Source organism: Bufo gargarizans, chromosome 7 (genome assembly GCF_014858855.1).
Source record: "Bufo gargarizans isolate SCDJY-AF-19 chromosome 7, ASM1485885v1, whole genome shotgun sequence".
Taxonomy (NCBI): Eukaryota; Metazoa; Chordata; class Amphibia; order Anura; family Bufonidae; genus Bufo; species Bufo gargarizans.
In genome coordinates, this window is record NC_058086.1 from 19,217,040 (window position 1) to 19,234,903 (window position 17,864).

Consider the following 17,864-nt stretch of genomic DNA (forward strand, 5'->3'; position numbering starts at 1 on the left):
ATAAAGCCCTCTGTGCCCCCTCCATAGTAATAAAGCCCTATGTGCCCTCTCTGTATTAAAAACAACACAATGCCTGCTCACCTTGTCCCATTCCTGAAGCTCACAGTCCTCTCTTCCCTGCAGGCACAGATCGCTCTGCAGCACTGTGTGGGTGGAGCTTATGCAGATTTACGGGCTGCAGGCTCCGCCCACACAGGCTGGCAGCGTGATCTGTGTCTGCAGGCTGAATGGTGGAGCACTGAGAAGTCTTCCTGCTTCACCATTCACAGCCCCGTCGGCCTGAAGGATGGGAGGAGCGCTGGGAGCTGAGCAGTGGATGGAAGCGCTCAATGCTTCTGGCACCCCCCTGAGAGCCGGCACCCCCCTTAGTACGCTGGCTGGCACCCAGGAGCCCAGCGCATGCCCAGTGTAAAAATTGGCACACAGCGCATGCACACATGGCTTTTATTATTATGGATAATATACATTGAAACAGGAGACAATATTATAGAAATAAAGTGTATAACTTCATAAAACTCAATATAAAAAAATATATAACAATACTAATTAAATAATGCTTACACCAATGAGATCAACTCCAGATAATAATGGTACCGCATACTTTCTGGTTAAAAAATGCTCCAAAAATGGACCATTTAGCCCTCTTAACAATAAAAAGTAATTTTGCATCACACTTCTTGATGCAAAGTGAGTCACATTTATTAGGTGCCAGAAGGGTTAATCCATATAACATAAGCAGATCGTTCTGAGCATGAGAGACTCTCAGCAATCTCCTGCTCGTCAGCAGACGAAACTGCTGCTATTACATGCAGCGATCTCCTCCACAGTATGGGGAGGAGCGATGGCATTAGCAACCCCATACTGAATCATTGTTTGCCAACAGCAGATGGGGTTTAGATGGCACGATGTTCCACTGGAAAGTGATGATTTTTTTAAAATCTGCTGATGAATTTCAGTTGCCAGATGAACGAGTGTTTGGTCGTTCTTTGGGTAATCGGCGGCAGTATTAAAATCTGCCTGATTATCTGCTGGTGTAATATAAGCTTAATATGCAGAGACAGACTTCTCAGCCTGCCTCTTCTCTCCATGCCCCAGCTGTGCCTCCTTACCCCAATCTTGCCTCGCTACATGTGCATTATATGTTGCGAAAATACTAGGATTTTACATGCTTCCCTGCATATCTGGTGCTAATGCTCAGCGCTGGCAGCAGTACTTCCCGGTTGCATCACTGGTTAGCACTGAGAAAATAGGAATACAGAGAGGGGCAAGGCTGTCAGCAATCAACTCCGACAGTAAGTATGCAGGGTGGAATGTGGTGATGTTGGAGGTACAAAAATCTGTAAAATTCCCAAGTCCTTGCACTTGTATTCAGTACAATAACTACTTATTTATTCAAAACATTTAGCATACATACAGTAGCAATTTTTGCAGGACGCGTTTTGGCCTGCTTACAGCCTTTCTCAACTACACTTTGTAAAAGGCTGTGGATGGAATAAAAAAAAAATAATAATGCGTCCTGCAAAAATTGCTATATATGCCCTGAATAAATAAGAAGTTATTGCACCAATGACATGAGAAAATTGATGAAGTGCTTCTGGTGTTGTAGGGTATATTGTATGGTTTGAAAACTCTGCCGGTTTTGAAATCTAAAGCATGCCTACGTGTCATGGATTCTCAGCAAAATCTGCAATGGGAAACAGAAAAGTAATATTTCGTATCTTAATAGGTACTTCCTGTATGAAGAGTTTAAGGGGTTGTCTTACTTCAGCAAATTACATTTATTGTGTAGACAAAATGAAAAAAGGCACGTACGGACGTATTGTTATTGACCATATTGCCTCCCTTGCTGGCTTGATTTCATTTTTCCATCACATTATATACTGCTCATATCCAGGGGTTAAAACCACCACTGCAGCGCAGATACAAGGTTACCAGAATGTGCACCCCAGCGGTCCCGGCCTACAGAGAGGCCAGCGCCTTTTGCTATAGTGTGCAAGCACGACCACCGCTGCTGGATTGTGGAGGGTGGTCGTAACCCTTGGAAACAAGCAATGTATAATGTTATAGAAAAATGAATCCAGCCATCAAAAGAAGCAATATGGACAATCACAATACATTAGTAAGTGTCTTCTATTAACCTTGTCAACGTGATAAATGCCATTTCGGGAAGTGAGACAACCCCTTTAATGAATAGATTTGTTGCAAGCAGAATTAAAAATAAATGACAAGTTATTTTTTTCTTTTTGGAAACACTGTCATCTCAGTATATTTTTATCAAGATGTAACGTGACAGATTTGTTGAGCAAAATAGGTTTATACATTTACACATTTTTTTTGTTTTTGTTTTACAGCACTACCATCCAAAATGTTCTCTACCAGACATTTTTTCACTTTTTTATTTCTTCTTTACAGAATAATGGCGGATGTAGCCCATATGCAATATGCAGAAATTATGGCCCATCGAGACGCTTCTGCCATTGTAACACGGGATTCTTTGGGGATGGCATAATCTGTGAAGGAAAAATTATACAGGTTCTGTACCCAAATTTATCTGTGTAGTTGTGGGCCAGATTTTACCTGCCTTTTTGTTCATCATAAACTTTTATAGCATATTGATAGGACATTTCAGATCAGTGAGGGTCTGACAGCTTTGACGCTCATGGAACCTGTGTATGTAAGGACCTCTCGTTCCTTCCAAAAGTGGTTGAACATGTCCAGTTACTAAAGCTTACATGATAATACATTTATGGAGTAGTCTAGCCAGCTAGAGTAATCATGCAGCCGACATGTAACAGAATATATATATATTTTAATTTAATATCTTTATTGAATAAAACAAATACAATTCATTTTAATACAAAATAAAAATTCAATATTATTATACTTTTCTTTCCCCATAAACCCCCCCCCCCCCCCTCCGTGATGCGTCTCAAATTTCACTATCATTCAAAAGGAACAAAAGAAAGCAAAAAGGGAAGAAACAGTGACAAAAGGTCAAGATAAATATACCAAAACCTCCAGGCCTCCCATATCTTAAACAACTTCTCATCAGCATTTCTTTGCCTATATAGAATATTCTCATAATTTTTAACCTTGTTAACCAAATTTATCCGGGTATTTACATCTGGAATATATCGTGAAAACCAGACCCAAGTAACCAAGAATAATATTCTACTTAGAAAAATCTTTTGATATTTATGCCTACTTAACTTAGAAAGATCACTCAATATAAAACATTCTACCTTCAAAGAAATCTGTAACTTCAATTTATGAGTAAGAACGTTATTAATAGCATTCCAATATTCTTTTAGTTCTGGGCAACACCAAAGCATATGCAGGTGGTCCGCACCTGGTAGGTCACACCGTGGGCACCTAGAACTATCTCTTAACCCACATTTGCTAAGCCATAGGGGTGTGACATATAATCTATGAAAAATATTAAATTGCACCAAAATGTTATTAAAGTTGTGAGATAATAAACTTAAATTCAAAAATATATTCCCTCATCCCTCCAACTGAATTCTTGGACAATCCACCCCCCAGGCCCCTGTCCTGGTGATATTTTAGTAAATCGTGCCTTGAGAAACAAATTATAAATATTTGCAATCTTCAATCTATGCTCTAAATTCCATTCCCCATCAACTCATTTAAAAAAAACAGAAGTATCTCTAACAGTGATTTATCCTTCAAACTCGAAAGTGCCAATCACAGCTGAAAATATCTAAACCGCAATAGATTATCCTAATATCCACCCTTTGTGATAAATCCAATAACAACAATATTTCTCTATTCTTCACTACCTGTGTGACATATAAAATCCCCCGTTTTTTTCGCCAAAATGGATCCCCAGCTATACCACCTAAAACCTGCAAATAACAATTACCGTATTTTTCGCCCTATAAGACGCACCTGTCCATAAGATGCACCTAGGTTTTTGAGCAGGAAAAAGGGCAAAAAAATATTTTGAACCAAAATGTGTGCTTTTGGTGGGTTTTGAACTAATGGTGGTCTGTGGATGACACTATTATTGGGGATCTGTGGATGTCACTGTTATGGAGGGGATCTGTGGATAATTCACTGTTATGGGGGATCTGTGGATAACTCACTGTTATGGGGGATCTGTGGATAACTCACTGTTATGGGGGATCTGTGGATGACACTGTTATGGGGATCTGTGGATGACACTGTTATGGTGGATCTGTGGATGACACTGTTATGGTGGATCTGTGGATTACACTGTTATGGTGGATCTGTGGATGACACTGTTATGGTGGATCTGTGGATGGCACTGTTATGGGGGATCTGTGGATGGCACTGTTATGGGGATCTGAGGATGGCACTGTTATGGGGGATCTGTGGATGGCACTGTTATGGGGGATCTGTGGATGGCACTGTTATGGGGGATCTGTGGATGGCACTGTTATGGGGGATCTGTGGATGGCACTGTTATGGGGGTATCTGTGGATGGCACTGTTATGGGGGCATCTGTGGATTACACTATTATGGGGGATCCGTGGATTACATTGTTATGGGGGGGATCTGTGGATGACACATATAGCATCTTATGCTATAGTGTTATCCACAGATCCCCCATAACAGTGTCCCTGTGTAAATAGTGACCCTAATACAGGGGGTGGAGGCTCGCAGCGGGGCCTGGTGCAGTCACTGTACTCTATTACACCGGGCCCCGCTCACACCAGTATTCATATGTAAAGTGTGGCCAATCCATATGTAAAGTGTAGGCAGGGTAGCGCAATTCACTACTCACTATGAAACTCCTGTAGTAGCAGGCATTGCAGGCTGGCCGGTCACTCACTTCCTTACGTGCATGCTCCTCCCACTTTATTAATAAAGCAGGTGGAGCATGCGCCGTAACGAAGTAAGTGACCGGCCAGCCTGCAATGCCTGCTAGTACCAGAGTTTCATAGTCAGTAGTGGATTGCACTACCTTGCCTACACTTTACAGATGGATTGGCCACACTTTACATATGAATACTGGTGTGAGCGGGGCCCCTCCTCCCTCCCTGCTGATACATCGCAGACCGCGCTGTGCAGCATTGCGGCCGGTGATGTATCAGTGTTAGCAGAGTAAAAATGGCAGCATTCGCCCCATAAGACGCACTGCCATTTTCCCCCCACTTTTGCATCTTATGGGGCGAAAAATACGGTATACCACAAAGGAGTGCATTGAAGCGATCCTTTTACCCCAACCATGATCTAATAGTGGCCCAAGACTTAGATAATAACTTTGTGGCCTCTCTATAATCCTGCTCCCGATTGATCAATTGTCCAGATTCTAAAATATATTATTTTATGAGGATCTCCTCACCAAAGTCGTAAGCAATGCACTTTTTTGCCATTCACGATACAACCATAGCTGGCAAGCAATAAAATATCCCTTGAAGTAGGGGAGATTCAATCCCCTCTGCTCCAGTGGTTTATATAAATATTCCAATTTAAGCCTTACTCGTTTTCTTTCCCACAATAAATCATTAATGATTCTCACCATAAGTTTAAAAAACTTATCCTCTATCCATATTGGATGAATTCCTAATCACCATCTTGACCAGAGATAATTGATCAGCTCTAGATAAGGGAAGTCAAAGCCATATCCCCATTTTTGACCTCAGTTTTGTTATCAGTGGGATCAAATTAAGCTGTAAAAAATCTTCATTCTTAGGGGATATAGTCATACCCAGATAATGAAAAGTGTCCGACACATTTATTTATTTTATGCACTTATATAGCGCTACTATATTGCGCAGCTCTTTACAGACATTAGCATCGAACTGTCCCTAATGGGGCTCACAATCTAAGGTCCCTATCAGTATCAACTTAGTGAGCAAAACCTCATTAGAGGGTACAAAGTCCAATGGCATAAGAGTGCTTTTGACCAATTTATATCTAAACCTGAAACCCCGCCGAAAGAATTAACGGGAGTCTGTCACCAGATTTTGACCTTATAGACCGCTTACATAGCGCTCTAGCATAGCAGTCTATGATTCTAATGGTACCTTTGATGTTTTCTTGTGAAGTTCCCCCAAGGCAAAAACTGACTTTTATTCATATGTAAATTAGGGCTCGCAAGTGCCCGGGGGCGTCGTTCGCCTCGTTGGTGCCCAGGCTGTTCGGCTTCTTTTTTTCATCATATCCCCGCCCCAGCCTCTTCCTCTGCCCGCCCCGCTCTTCCTTTGCGTCCTCCTTCCCTGCAGCGAGATCCCACGCCTGCGCTATCCATAGCTTTGCCGGGGCATGCGCACTGCGATGCCCATTGTGGGTGTCTCTGGTCTGCCTCCTCGCCGCTGTTTCGCACCGTTGACCGGTGCATGCGCAGTAGCTACTGCGATGCTGTGCCCACAATGGGCATCGCAGTGCACATGCCCCGGCAAAGCTATGGATAGCGCAGGCGCGGGAACTCGCTGCAGAAAAGGAGGATGCAAAGGAAGAGTGGGGCGGGCTGAGGAAGAGGCGGGGATATAATGGGGCGGGGATATAATGAAAAGAGGCAGAACAGCCTGGGCACCAACGAGGTGAACGCCGCCCCTGGGCACTTGTGAGCCCTATCTTACATATGAATAAAAGTCCGTTTTTGCCTTGGGGGAACTTCATAAAAAAAACATCAAAGGTACCATTCGAATCATAGATTCTATGCTATGCTAGAGCGCTATGTAAGCGGTCTATAAGGTCAAAATCTGGTGACAGACTCCCTTTAACCATTCGGATGAATCTTGGAAGAGTTGTATCTGTATGATCTATTAAAAAAAATAAAACATCGTCCACGTATAGGGAAGTACAATCTTTCGTCCCTAGTGTTCCAAACCCTTAAATTTTAGCATCCCGTCTAACGGCCAAAGCCTCAATGTAAATATCAAATAGCAATGGAGATAGTGGGCAACCTTGACGAGTGCCCCTATTCAAATCGAAACTAGATGTTAAAATCCCATTATTATTCAGCCTCTCCAAAGGAGATCTATATAATAGTTTAATCATATCAATAAATTTATCTCCAAAACCCATCCTAGCCAAAACCTTTTAGAGGAATCTCCACTCCACACTACCCTGTCAAAGGCCTTAGAGGCGTCTAAAGACAAGATGGAGCGAGAGACCCCCCCCCCCCCCCCCGGGTGACTGAATGTTCGGTGGAAATTAATGGGTACCCTTGTTTGGAATAAAGCCATTCTGGTCTGGATTAATAATAGAAGAAATGACATTAGAAAGCCTTGTAGACAGAATTCTTGAGAGAAGCTTCACATCTGTATTTAATAATGATATGGGTCTATATGATCCTAAATCTAAAGGGTCTTTACCTTTTATCGGAATTAATATTATTACCACTTCTGTCATTGATTCTGGTAAATTCCCATCCAACGATTCGGCGAACACTCTCAAAAGCCTAGGAAGGATAATTTTCCTGTTTCTACGATAAAATTCATATGGGAATCCATCTTATCCAGGGGAGGAGTTACCAGAACACGTTTTAATTGCCTTTTCCAATTCCTGCATGGAAAAATCCACCTCAAGCGCTTCCCTTTGAATGTCAGTAATAACTGGGAAAGAGATGGCATCCAAATAGGAATCCATAATTTCATCAGTGATATTACTATCTGCTTTATATAAATCTGAAAAATAATCCAAAAATGTTCTCTCTATAAGATCCTGTCCATTAACTATTTTACCGTTACTTAAACAAATATTATCTATATATTTTTTTTTGCTCTTGGTTAGAAATCACTCTGGATAATAATTTCCCAGGATGCCCTGACTCTGTAAAATATTTTTGACCCTGAAAAAATAGCTTCTGTTGAGCCTTTTCCAACAAAAAGTCAAAATAGGCTTGATTAGCCTTCTGCATAACTTTCCTATTTTCTTCTGTCTTATTCCTATAGAAGGATTGTGTGGCTAATGCCGCTAGTTCTTTTAACTTTTTCTTGCTGATGCCCTCATAAAGGCCTTAAAAGTATCCCACACTACCTGAATTTTTGCTGAATTATAATTAATATCCCAGAAACGCTCAATCTCCTGTTGTATTGTTTCATGGTTCTCCATTACTGACATCCAATAGGGATTTAATCTAAATGGGGGTCTCGCTATATTCCTATCATGAGCCAGGCAAAGTTCAAGGGACAAAGGCACATGGTCCGAAAGAGACCTTGTCTCATATTACATCCGTTTTACAAGACTCTTATATTTTTCATTCATTAAGGCAAGATCTATCCTAGACATAGATTCACCCAAATTACTTATACATGAGTATACTCTTCTGCCTTGCCCTAAACGTCCCCAAACATCCTCAAAACCAGCTTCCTGGCAAAAGCGTGCCAAGGGAGACTCTTGGAAAGACGTATAACCGTTGCCCCCTATAGAAACCCTATCTACAGTAGGATTGATGACACAATTTAAATCCCCAATAATTAATGAAGGACATTAAGGCCATGGATCCATAAAAGATAGCAGGGAATTAAGGATATGAAAGAAGAACAGAGGTGGAATATTAACAAAAGCTAGGGTACATAATGTTCCCGCAAGTTTACAGTATAGGAAAACAAATATCCCTTGCTTAAAGGGAACCTGTCACCCAAAAATCGCCTATTAAGCTGTTTACAGTACCTTATAGTGCTGTATAGTCGTTTCCTGATGCACTTTTTGTTAGTTTTGCAGCATGTATGCTCAGTCAGAAATCGATGTTATATTCAGCTGCTGCCCCGTGCTTCAAGTCAGGCTTGAAGTCACGGGGGCAGCGGCCTCGGCGTCTTACATGGCCCTCTCCCCGCCCCCTGCCTCTGTGACTGACAGCCGAAATCCGATTCCGGGACCGCGCTCAACGGCCGCATGCGCAGTAAAGGGCGGCAGGAGCGCGGTCCCGGCTGCCGCGCGTACTACGCGCCGTCTTACTTTCGCCGCACTGCGCATGCGCCCGACATCCTGTATCAAACGCGCCCGCGCCCAGATGCCGGGCGCGGGCGCGTTTGATACAGGATGTCGGGCGCATGCGCAGTGCGGCGAAAGTAAGACGGCGCGTAGTACGCGCGGCAGCCGGGACCGCGCTCCTGCCGCCCTTTACTGCGCATGCGGCCGTTGAGCGCGGTCCCGGAATCGGATTTCGGCTGTCAGTCACAGAGGCAGGGGGCGGGGAGAGGGCCATGTAAGACGCCGAGGCCGCTGCCCCCGTGACTTCAAGCCTGACTTGAAGCACGGGGCAGCAGCTGAATATAACATCGATTTCTGACTGAGCATACATGCTGCAAAACTAACAAAAAGTGCATCAGGAAACGACTATACAGCACTATAAGGTACTGTAAACAGCTTAATAGGCGATTTTTGGGTGACAGGTTCCCTTTAACAGAGGATGCCTCGCAGACTAAATCAATCGCTCTATGAATAAAAACTGTCACTCCCATGGAATGACTAGAGAAAATGGAGTGCTACGTCTGCGCAGCCAATCCCCTGGCGATTCGCCGCAAGGTATCCTCAGACAGATGGGTTTCCACCAGACAAACAATGGCTGGTAAATGTCTCCGCACAAGATCAAAGACCGCTTGTCTCTTTAGTCTATCCCCCAACCCCCGAACATTCCAAGCAAAAATTCTACCCACCCCTAAATCCCCACTCCAATTGATCCGCCACATTCTGCAACAGATATCTCAACTAAGACCATCCCTCCCCCTCTCACTACTACCCAGCCCCAGCAGTACTACCAAACAAGAAGAGGAAAAATGCAAAAATGTATCAGATATTATAACTACTTAGTCAGATATTATTACGATCAAGCCAATCCATGGCCATATCCACAGTATCAAAAAAATGAGTTCCATCGTTAAAGATGATCCGAAATTTTGCTGGATAGACTAGTGAATACTTGATATCCTTTTCTTGTAGACGCTTTTTAACCGCAATAAAAGAATGTCTCCTTTCTTGACTCTCTTTAAAAAGTCCGTAAAGAAAGCCTGTCTATTCCCATTATATACAATAGGAGGACACTCCCTCGCCCTTCTTAATACCATATCTCTATCCCATAAGATCCCAATATCTTAACCAAGAGTGTCTGTGGCTGCCTCCCAGGGACTGGTTTACCTCTGTGGACCCGATGAGCCCTTTCCACAAAAAACTGTGAAGAAAAATGTTCTTTTACAAAATTCTCCAGAATCAACTTTTGTAGAAATTTAGTAAGATTCTTGTCCTCCTTAAAGGGTTTCTAATTTAAACTTGTATTATATGCAAATGAGCCTATAGGAGCAGGGGCAGCCAGCTATCTTACTGCGCCTGCGCCGAATACTGATCGTGATGGCGCAGGCGCGAGATTTACACTGCAGATGGGGCCAGCAGGAGAACCAACGCTGGCCTGGCCCTGTCAATCAAGACAGAAGGGTGTGGAAATAAGGTGGGCGAACGGAGCCTCTAGGAGCAGGTACAACGCCCCCCCCCCCCCCCCCTGCTCCTAGAGGCTCGTTTGCATATAATAAAAGTTTAAATAACACGAAAACGGGGGCATACTTAAATAGAAGAAATGCAGAGTTAAATTCAGGTGACATTTTCACATCTATAATGTCAGCCTGTTTAATAGCGAAAAATGGGGTGACAGAAACCCTTTAAGGTAGAAATCTCAGTTTTTTATGGTTTAAATTCTTTCTGTAAAACACCCAAAGAATTCTCCACAATATTAACTCTGTCTCGAATACTGGATACATCCTCTCTTATCAGGACTACATCAGTCTGAATTGTTCCAAGCTGCGTTGAAATGTCCTGTATTAAATCCCCATTTTTCTTTACTGTCAGCAATATTTCTTTTAACGGGGAAAAGTTTGTGTTAGATAATTCTCCTTCCTCCGCCCTCTCTAACCCCTGAGATTGAGTGGATTCTCTCCTTACTCTCTCCTCCATATCAGCAACATTATTATTTCTTTTAGAGAGAAAAGAAAGGAAAAGATAAAAAAAGGAGAGGAAAGGAGAGAAAAAAGAAGGGAGATGGAAGAAAAAAAAAAGGGGCCCTAAGCAAAATAGGCGCTCAGCGGACTTCTCTGGGGTAAAATCAGCCCCCAAATTTTTGGAAGGGGCAAAAATAGGTCAATTATTGAAGTCTCCAAAGGTCACTGCTCTCACTCATATAGCACTGACATATTCCGCATTGCTTTACAGACATTAGCATCGCACTGTCCCCAAGGGAGCTCACAATCTAAGTTCCCTATCAGTATGTCTTTGGAGTGTGGCAGGAAACTCATCAAAACACGGGGAGAACATATAAACTCCATGCAGCTGGGACCTTGGTTTGAATCAAACCTAGGACCCCAGCGCTGCAAGACACAGAATAGATGAGTGTATGATCAGTGGGGTCCATTGGGCCCCATAGCAAGAATCTTAATGGGGCCCCACTAACTCCGTCCACTGGCCCATCCCACCACCTGCCCTGGCTTCTCCCCTGCCATACCCCCAGCAGTTGCAGCCGTGTAGACATTAGGAGCTACTTTCACACTTGCGTTTCTATTTTCCGGTATTGAGATCCGTCATAGGGTCTCAATACCGGGGAAAAAAACACTTTTGATTGTCCCCATTCATTGTCTGAGGGCACTGTCCACTATAAGCAGCACACAGGCACAGCTCATGGGGGGGTGGGCTATGGTGGTGCTGGCATAATAGTATACCAGTGCCACCATAGCCCCCCTTACCTTATGAACTGTCAGAACCTCCTAATGCATACCTCAGCTGCTGCAGAACATAAAAAGCTTCGTTCACATCTGTGTTGGGGCCTCATTCGTGGATCAGGTCATAAATGCTGGACACAATTTTCTAGCCTGGCACATGGAAACCTGTCAGATCTCGGCATAGTCAGCGGGATCCGTCGGGTGTTGTCGTCCATGAAGCGCCAGATTCGGAACTGCAGTGATTTTCGTTGATTTGCTCCTATGACGGCAGAACAGCGAACGTCACCAGCACAGATGTGAACAAAGCCTAATACTCACCTCAGCTGCTGCAGAACATTATAATAGTGACAAGGGAACTACAAGTCTCATCATCACCAGATTATTATTGGAAATTAGGGAGCAACACAGGGAGAGGTGAAAGTGGAGAGAACTAAAATTTCCAGCATGTCCAGGCTGTTATGATCAGATACAAGCAGACATTACACAGAGTATAAGGCCGGGTTCATATCACCGTTTAGTTTTCAATTCTTCTGATCCGTCAGATGAACAGAAAAATAAAGAAAAAAAATGATCCTGTATTTCAAGCATCAGTTCTGCACATTTGGCATCCGTTTATTTCATATCTGTCGGAGATCCGTTATTTTAGACAGAAAAAAGTCCTGCATGCAAAACGGAAAACTAAACTGTGATGCGAATCCAGCCTAAAAAAAGAGAACTACAACTCTCAGCATGTCCAGATTATAGGACATCATCTAGTTGTACCAGGTAAGAGCTTTAAAAATAAATAACTATAACCCCCAGTATGGCCAGACTTATTATGGGGCATCAGTATACATTCCAAAGAGGGGGTATAGGAGGAGAGAACTACAACTCCCAGCATTACCAGCCTGTACTAGGGCATACGTTTAAATTACATTGAGAAACATATAATACGACAAAACTACAACTCCCAGCTTTTCTAGGATGTTATGGGTTATCCCAGAACACCACTAACCTCTCCTCCAGGCACCACACAGAAGCTCCACCCCCTCACAGTGATATGCCACAGGTCTTTCACCAGTCCTCTGCACTGGTCACATGATGATGACATCACCAAAGGTCCTTTAGACTTCTGCTGCTCTGCTATTTATTGGCTTTCTGCACTGGTCACATGGTTGATGACATCACCAAAGGTCCTTTAGCCTTCTGCTGCTCTGCTATTCATTGGCTTCCTGCACTGGTCACGTGGTTGATGACATCACCAAAGGTCCTTTAGACTTCTGCTGCTCTGCTATTCATTGGCTTCCTGCACTGGTCACATGGTTGATGACATCACCAAAGGTCCTTCTCCACCTCTTACTTTCTCAGGTAGCCATACAAGTGTAATTAGTGGGCGGGGCCTATCCTCCACTGCGGGCCCCCTTCCCCCAGGGGCCCCATAGCAGCTGCGTGGTCTGCCTCTATTGGAGGTACGCCACTGAGTATGGGGTATTCATTCATATGCATAGAGTGGCAGTTGAGCATGCATGCTGCTGTTCCAGTCACCTATATGGAACTGACGGACGTCAACAAGCACATTATATAGGATTGTGTGTGAGCACTCTGCGATGTGATCAGAAGTCTTTGTGCAAAGAGGGGAGATGATCTGTCCCCATTATATACTATTGACAGTGGTGGATCCTGTGTTATCTGTTTGTATCTTTATAAGGGCTCATGCACACAAACGTATATTGCCCATATTGCGGATCCGCAACCTACGGAGCAGAGCGGACATTCGCAAAAGCACTACGGAGAACTATCATGGGATTTTGATCCGTGCCTCCACACCACAAAAAATACATCCTATTTTTTTGTGTTGGAGACTGAATCTTGTGGATCGTGGATCCATTCAAGTGAATGGGTCCACATACGTAAACGGTGGGTACACAGATGGTGCCCGTGTATTAGCGGTCGGCAATACGGGCACAGGCCGCACACGTTCCTGTACATGAGCCCTAACAGAGGTGTTACTCTTGTAATCCTGCCCTTTGATGAACCACTGTACAGAGCACACACTGAAAAGTGATCTCTGCAAGACAGTGAATGTTAGCCGATTGTGAGTTCTTAATGTGCACAACATATACTGTACATGGTATACTTACTAGTGAATTTGACAGTTGTGAATTCATTGAGAGTTGTGCTTTCATCTAGGCAGTTTTCCTAGCAGTGTTTCTTAAATCAGATTCCTCTTGGGTATCATGAGCAATATATTATTTTATAGGTGATTCATTATGATACAGAAGCAAATCGTTTCGGGTCCCTTCTCGAGGTTAGTGATATAATTGCAAAATTCAAAATTGGATGGACAATAAAGAAAAATGTAGTAATTTCTCAATTTTATCATTTCTTGGGATAGCGCAACATTTACGATTTATCTGAAGAAGGACCTTTCACAGTATTTGCGCCAGAGAACCAGGTTATTGAAAACCACACCACGGTAATTACTGTACAATAACGACATTCTGGTTTAATTTCCATTTGTAATGAATTTCCGGGTTTAAGATTATGTTTAAAACATAGTACAGGTCATTACCATCTGCTGAAAGGGATAGCATGAAGTGCTGCTACTTCTGTTTTTAAAGTTTAACTGTCCTTTCAGTATATTCTTCAGATACTGTAGGGACAGTAGTGTTAAACATTATTGCATTATACTTATTAGTGAAAATGTTTTTTTTTTTTAAGATCTAGAGAACATGGTATAAATAGTCTCCTTAGCAACACTTTAACTGAGCATTGGTGTACGGTATCATCGTGAATTTTGAGATTCGGGAAAAAATAGACTTAACACAACATAAAGATTTACTAGACTATGATAAAAGATATATATATATACAGTATATACAAAAGATAAGTCTCCTGGCCCCTCCTAGCCCCACCTAAAGGTCTTCAGTGTGCAGTACGCATGTACAGTTACTTCATACTTCAGGAACATGGCAGGTAGCAGGCACCACTAACCAGCTACATTACAAAGTATTAAAGGGGGAAGGAACCACTAAAATACCTTGCTGTACAATTGATAAGGAGAGCGCATCTACAGTGTTCTGCTTAACGATGAAGACAACTTTGTGTACCTACAGAGGTTTCCATCCTACATCTTGTTATTACCCCAGTCTCTGTTGTGTCCCTGCCTAATTGTCTTCGCAGCTCGGCTAGATTAGCTCACTTTTCTTAGCTTTTCTGCAGGGAAGAGAGAGTGTTGATTGGGACTGCCAGCTCGTAGCACACTTACTGGCAGCGCAGAAAGCTGTAGCCCTATTTCTCTTCCTGTTTTCCCATTGATTCTCATAGCACTGGGAAGATATAGAGAGGAGCGGGGCTGCAGCAGTCTGTGCTGACAGTAAGTGTGCTGTGTTACTAACAACTTACAGTCCCTATCCCTGCTTTCTATCCTGCACTTGCTAAGAAAAAACAGCAGGAAAGAGAGCTAAACTAGCAGAGCTGCCAGCACGTCAGTTAGGCAGGGACACAGCAGAGACAGGACACATATAGGGAGGAAGGCACTAGTGACATGAGGCTGGCTGTAAGCCTCTTTCTATGTACTCATAGTCTTCTTCAGCGCTCAGTAGAACACTGAAGACTGTCTCTCCTTAGCAATGCTAGTGTAATAGTGGCCCTAGACATTACATCTGGAGTGTCAAATATTTATGCAATATTCTTTTGGTGAAGATATTGTTAGGATTATTATAGTGATGAAGTGAAGATTTTTTTTCTTTTCAGATGCACAACCACCATAAATGTAAAATCCGAACCCATACAAACTGTAGGCCATCATAGTTGTTTACTTACTGCAGTTATTCCACAGCCATATCTTGTTTATGACCAACTCTGACGCTTCTCTGCCCTGCCCCACTCTGGCTCGAGTGTATATTATGCTAAGAACCCCTTGAGGTAATAGCACTGGTCCAGACTTACAGTTCCCTATATGAATTTCCAGTGAGCACTAGAAAAGAGCATTGACAGGCATACATGGGGAATCATGTGGAGTCAGTTTTCCCACTTTTGTGTAGAAGTCATCTTATATGTGACCTTATATGAAGACTCCCGCTCTGAGGTCTACTGTTTGATGTCAATCTACTATTTGCCCAGCACTGCATTACTTATTGTGTGATAAGCTAATGTCTATAGGACAGCCAAACCCTCACCTATATATGATGTTTAAAAGGAAATAATTGTATACAGTTGCAAGAAAAAGTGCATTACTTGGATTTTTGCACTGACCACCAATAAAACGTGGTCTGAGTGTTATTGTAACAAATAGTGGGTGTGGACCCACTGCGCCAACTAACCAGCTTGAGTTTGGACTAAACCTAAGGTTGTTATCCGGGCAGTCCCCTGGTATTCATCCTTTAACCCCTGTACAGGGATCTGGATTTTGCTGCAGGAGACCAACCAGGCTGCTCTCTCCTGGAGTAGTCCTTGTAGATGGCAGCTAACCTGTGGCGGTCAAAGACACTGGTGTGAAGCACCAAGGGAGTCAGGCAATACTTGTGGTCCAGAGATTAGCCAAAAGGCAGGCAGAGTTCATGCATATCCGTGTAACAGATCCCAGGTCGGGGCAGGTGGCAATGGGGCAAAATGGTAAACTTGCAATGATCGGGACAGGAGTTGTGGAGCAGAAACGGTAGTCAAGCAGGAATTCAGTACACAGGTAGTCAGACAGAAAATCATACCCTCACTTAGCAAACAAGAGACTAAAAACCTAAGCTCAGACACCCTCCCCTTGGGTAGGCTGCCTTATGAACCACAGACTATTGAGCCATTGGCTGTGCACGCACTGACCCTTCTAGAGGCAGAAAGCACGTGCACCCTACAGAACAGGCCAGGTAGCCTATGATAATCAGACCTTAATAGTAGTACTGGAGTTAAGCAGTGCAGGGTCCGTACCTGCAGGGAGGAGCAGGGCAGCAGCGGGCACAGACCGCCGGCGTAATAATCTGAGTCACAGTTAAAGACAAGCAAAATCTAACCAAACTAATTGCACAGAAACATTTGTACCCTTCATGTATTTTACTGAGCACATTGAGTAATTATCTACAGTGTAAGGAGAACCCTTTGATTTAATAACCTAGGTTCCCATTTAGCAGGAATCACCTCCACCAAACATTTCCTGTAGCTGCAAATAACTCAACTTGGAGGAGGAATTTTGTACCCTTCTTCACTGCAAATGTGTTTCAGCTCATCAATATTTTTGGGATGACTTGCGTACACTTCATAAGATTAAGGTCAGGACTGTGACTTGGCCACTACAAAACACAAATTATTCTTTATTTTCAACCATTCTTTAGTTGATTTACTTATGTGCTGTGGGTCATTGTCTTTTCACATCACCCAATATCTCTTTAGCTTGAGGTCATAGATGGCTGTCCTTAAATTCTCCTGTAAAATGTTTTCATACACCTCAGAATTCATTGTGCTCAATGATTGCAAGCATTCATTCCGTATGGAATGCTGTGTTTAGGGATGCTCATTGTGTTTTTGGAGTGATCTCAATGAGATGCCAAATCCTATGGAGAGTACCAATTTTCTCCATTTGTAGGTGATTGGTCTAACCATAGATTGATCTGAAGCAATGCTTTCGTAGTAATTTCCAGCTGCATACGTTTCTATAACGCATCTCTCAAGGTTTTCTGAAAGTTATTTTGATTAAGGCAAGTTTCACACTAGCCAATCAACCGTGAGAAGAACAGATTTGTCAGAAACCAGTCTATTTTCTTGCAACTGCAGTTTGGATATTTTCTGTTCTCTAGCAACATTTGATATCTTGAATTGCTGAATAACGGATATTTCAACCAATTATTTAATCCTTATCGCTGATTAAAAACATTTTATAGCATTGGCGACACTTGCAGATTGATGTTGGTGATTTTTTTTTTAGGATTGTGGGCAAACTTAAAGGGATTTTCTGAGATTTTTTTTTTCTGATGACCTATCTTCTTGGATAGGTTATCAGTATCTGATCAGTAGAGGTCTGACACCCGGGACCCCCGTTTGAGAAGGCAGCGGCACTTCTGTGAGTGCTGTGGCCTTCTCACAACATTCTCTGGGCAGAGTGATGACACGTTCATCAATCACGTGGCCTAAAAGCAGCTCAGCCCCATAGAAGTCAATGGGACTCAGCTGCTATACAGTGTAGGGCGCTGTGCTTGGTAAGCTGCGAGAAGGCAGTGGTGCTCACATTAGCGCTGGTGCCTTCTCAAAACAGCTTATCGA

The 17,864-nt window shown here is 43.0% G+C and overlaps 1 protein-coding gene across 1 annotated transcript in view; it reads left to right on the forward strand.

Annotated features, from left to right (window-relative positions):
• The window catches only part of STAB1 (stabilin 1), a 318,385-nt gene that overhangs the window by 195,759 nt on the left and 104,762 nt on the right, over window positions 1–17,864 (forward strand). The window contains exons 45-47 of the mRNA XM_044300459.1: window positions 2,413–2,532; window positions 13,876–13,923; window positions 14,011–14,091. Of these exons, the coding sequence (XP_044156394.1) occupies window positions 2,413–2,532; window positions 13,876–13,923; window positions 14,011–14,091 (249 nt within the window). The remainder of the gene's footprint in view (window positions 1–2,412; window positions 2,533–13,875; window positions 13,924–14,010; window positions 14,092–17,864) is intronic.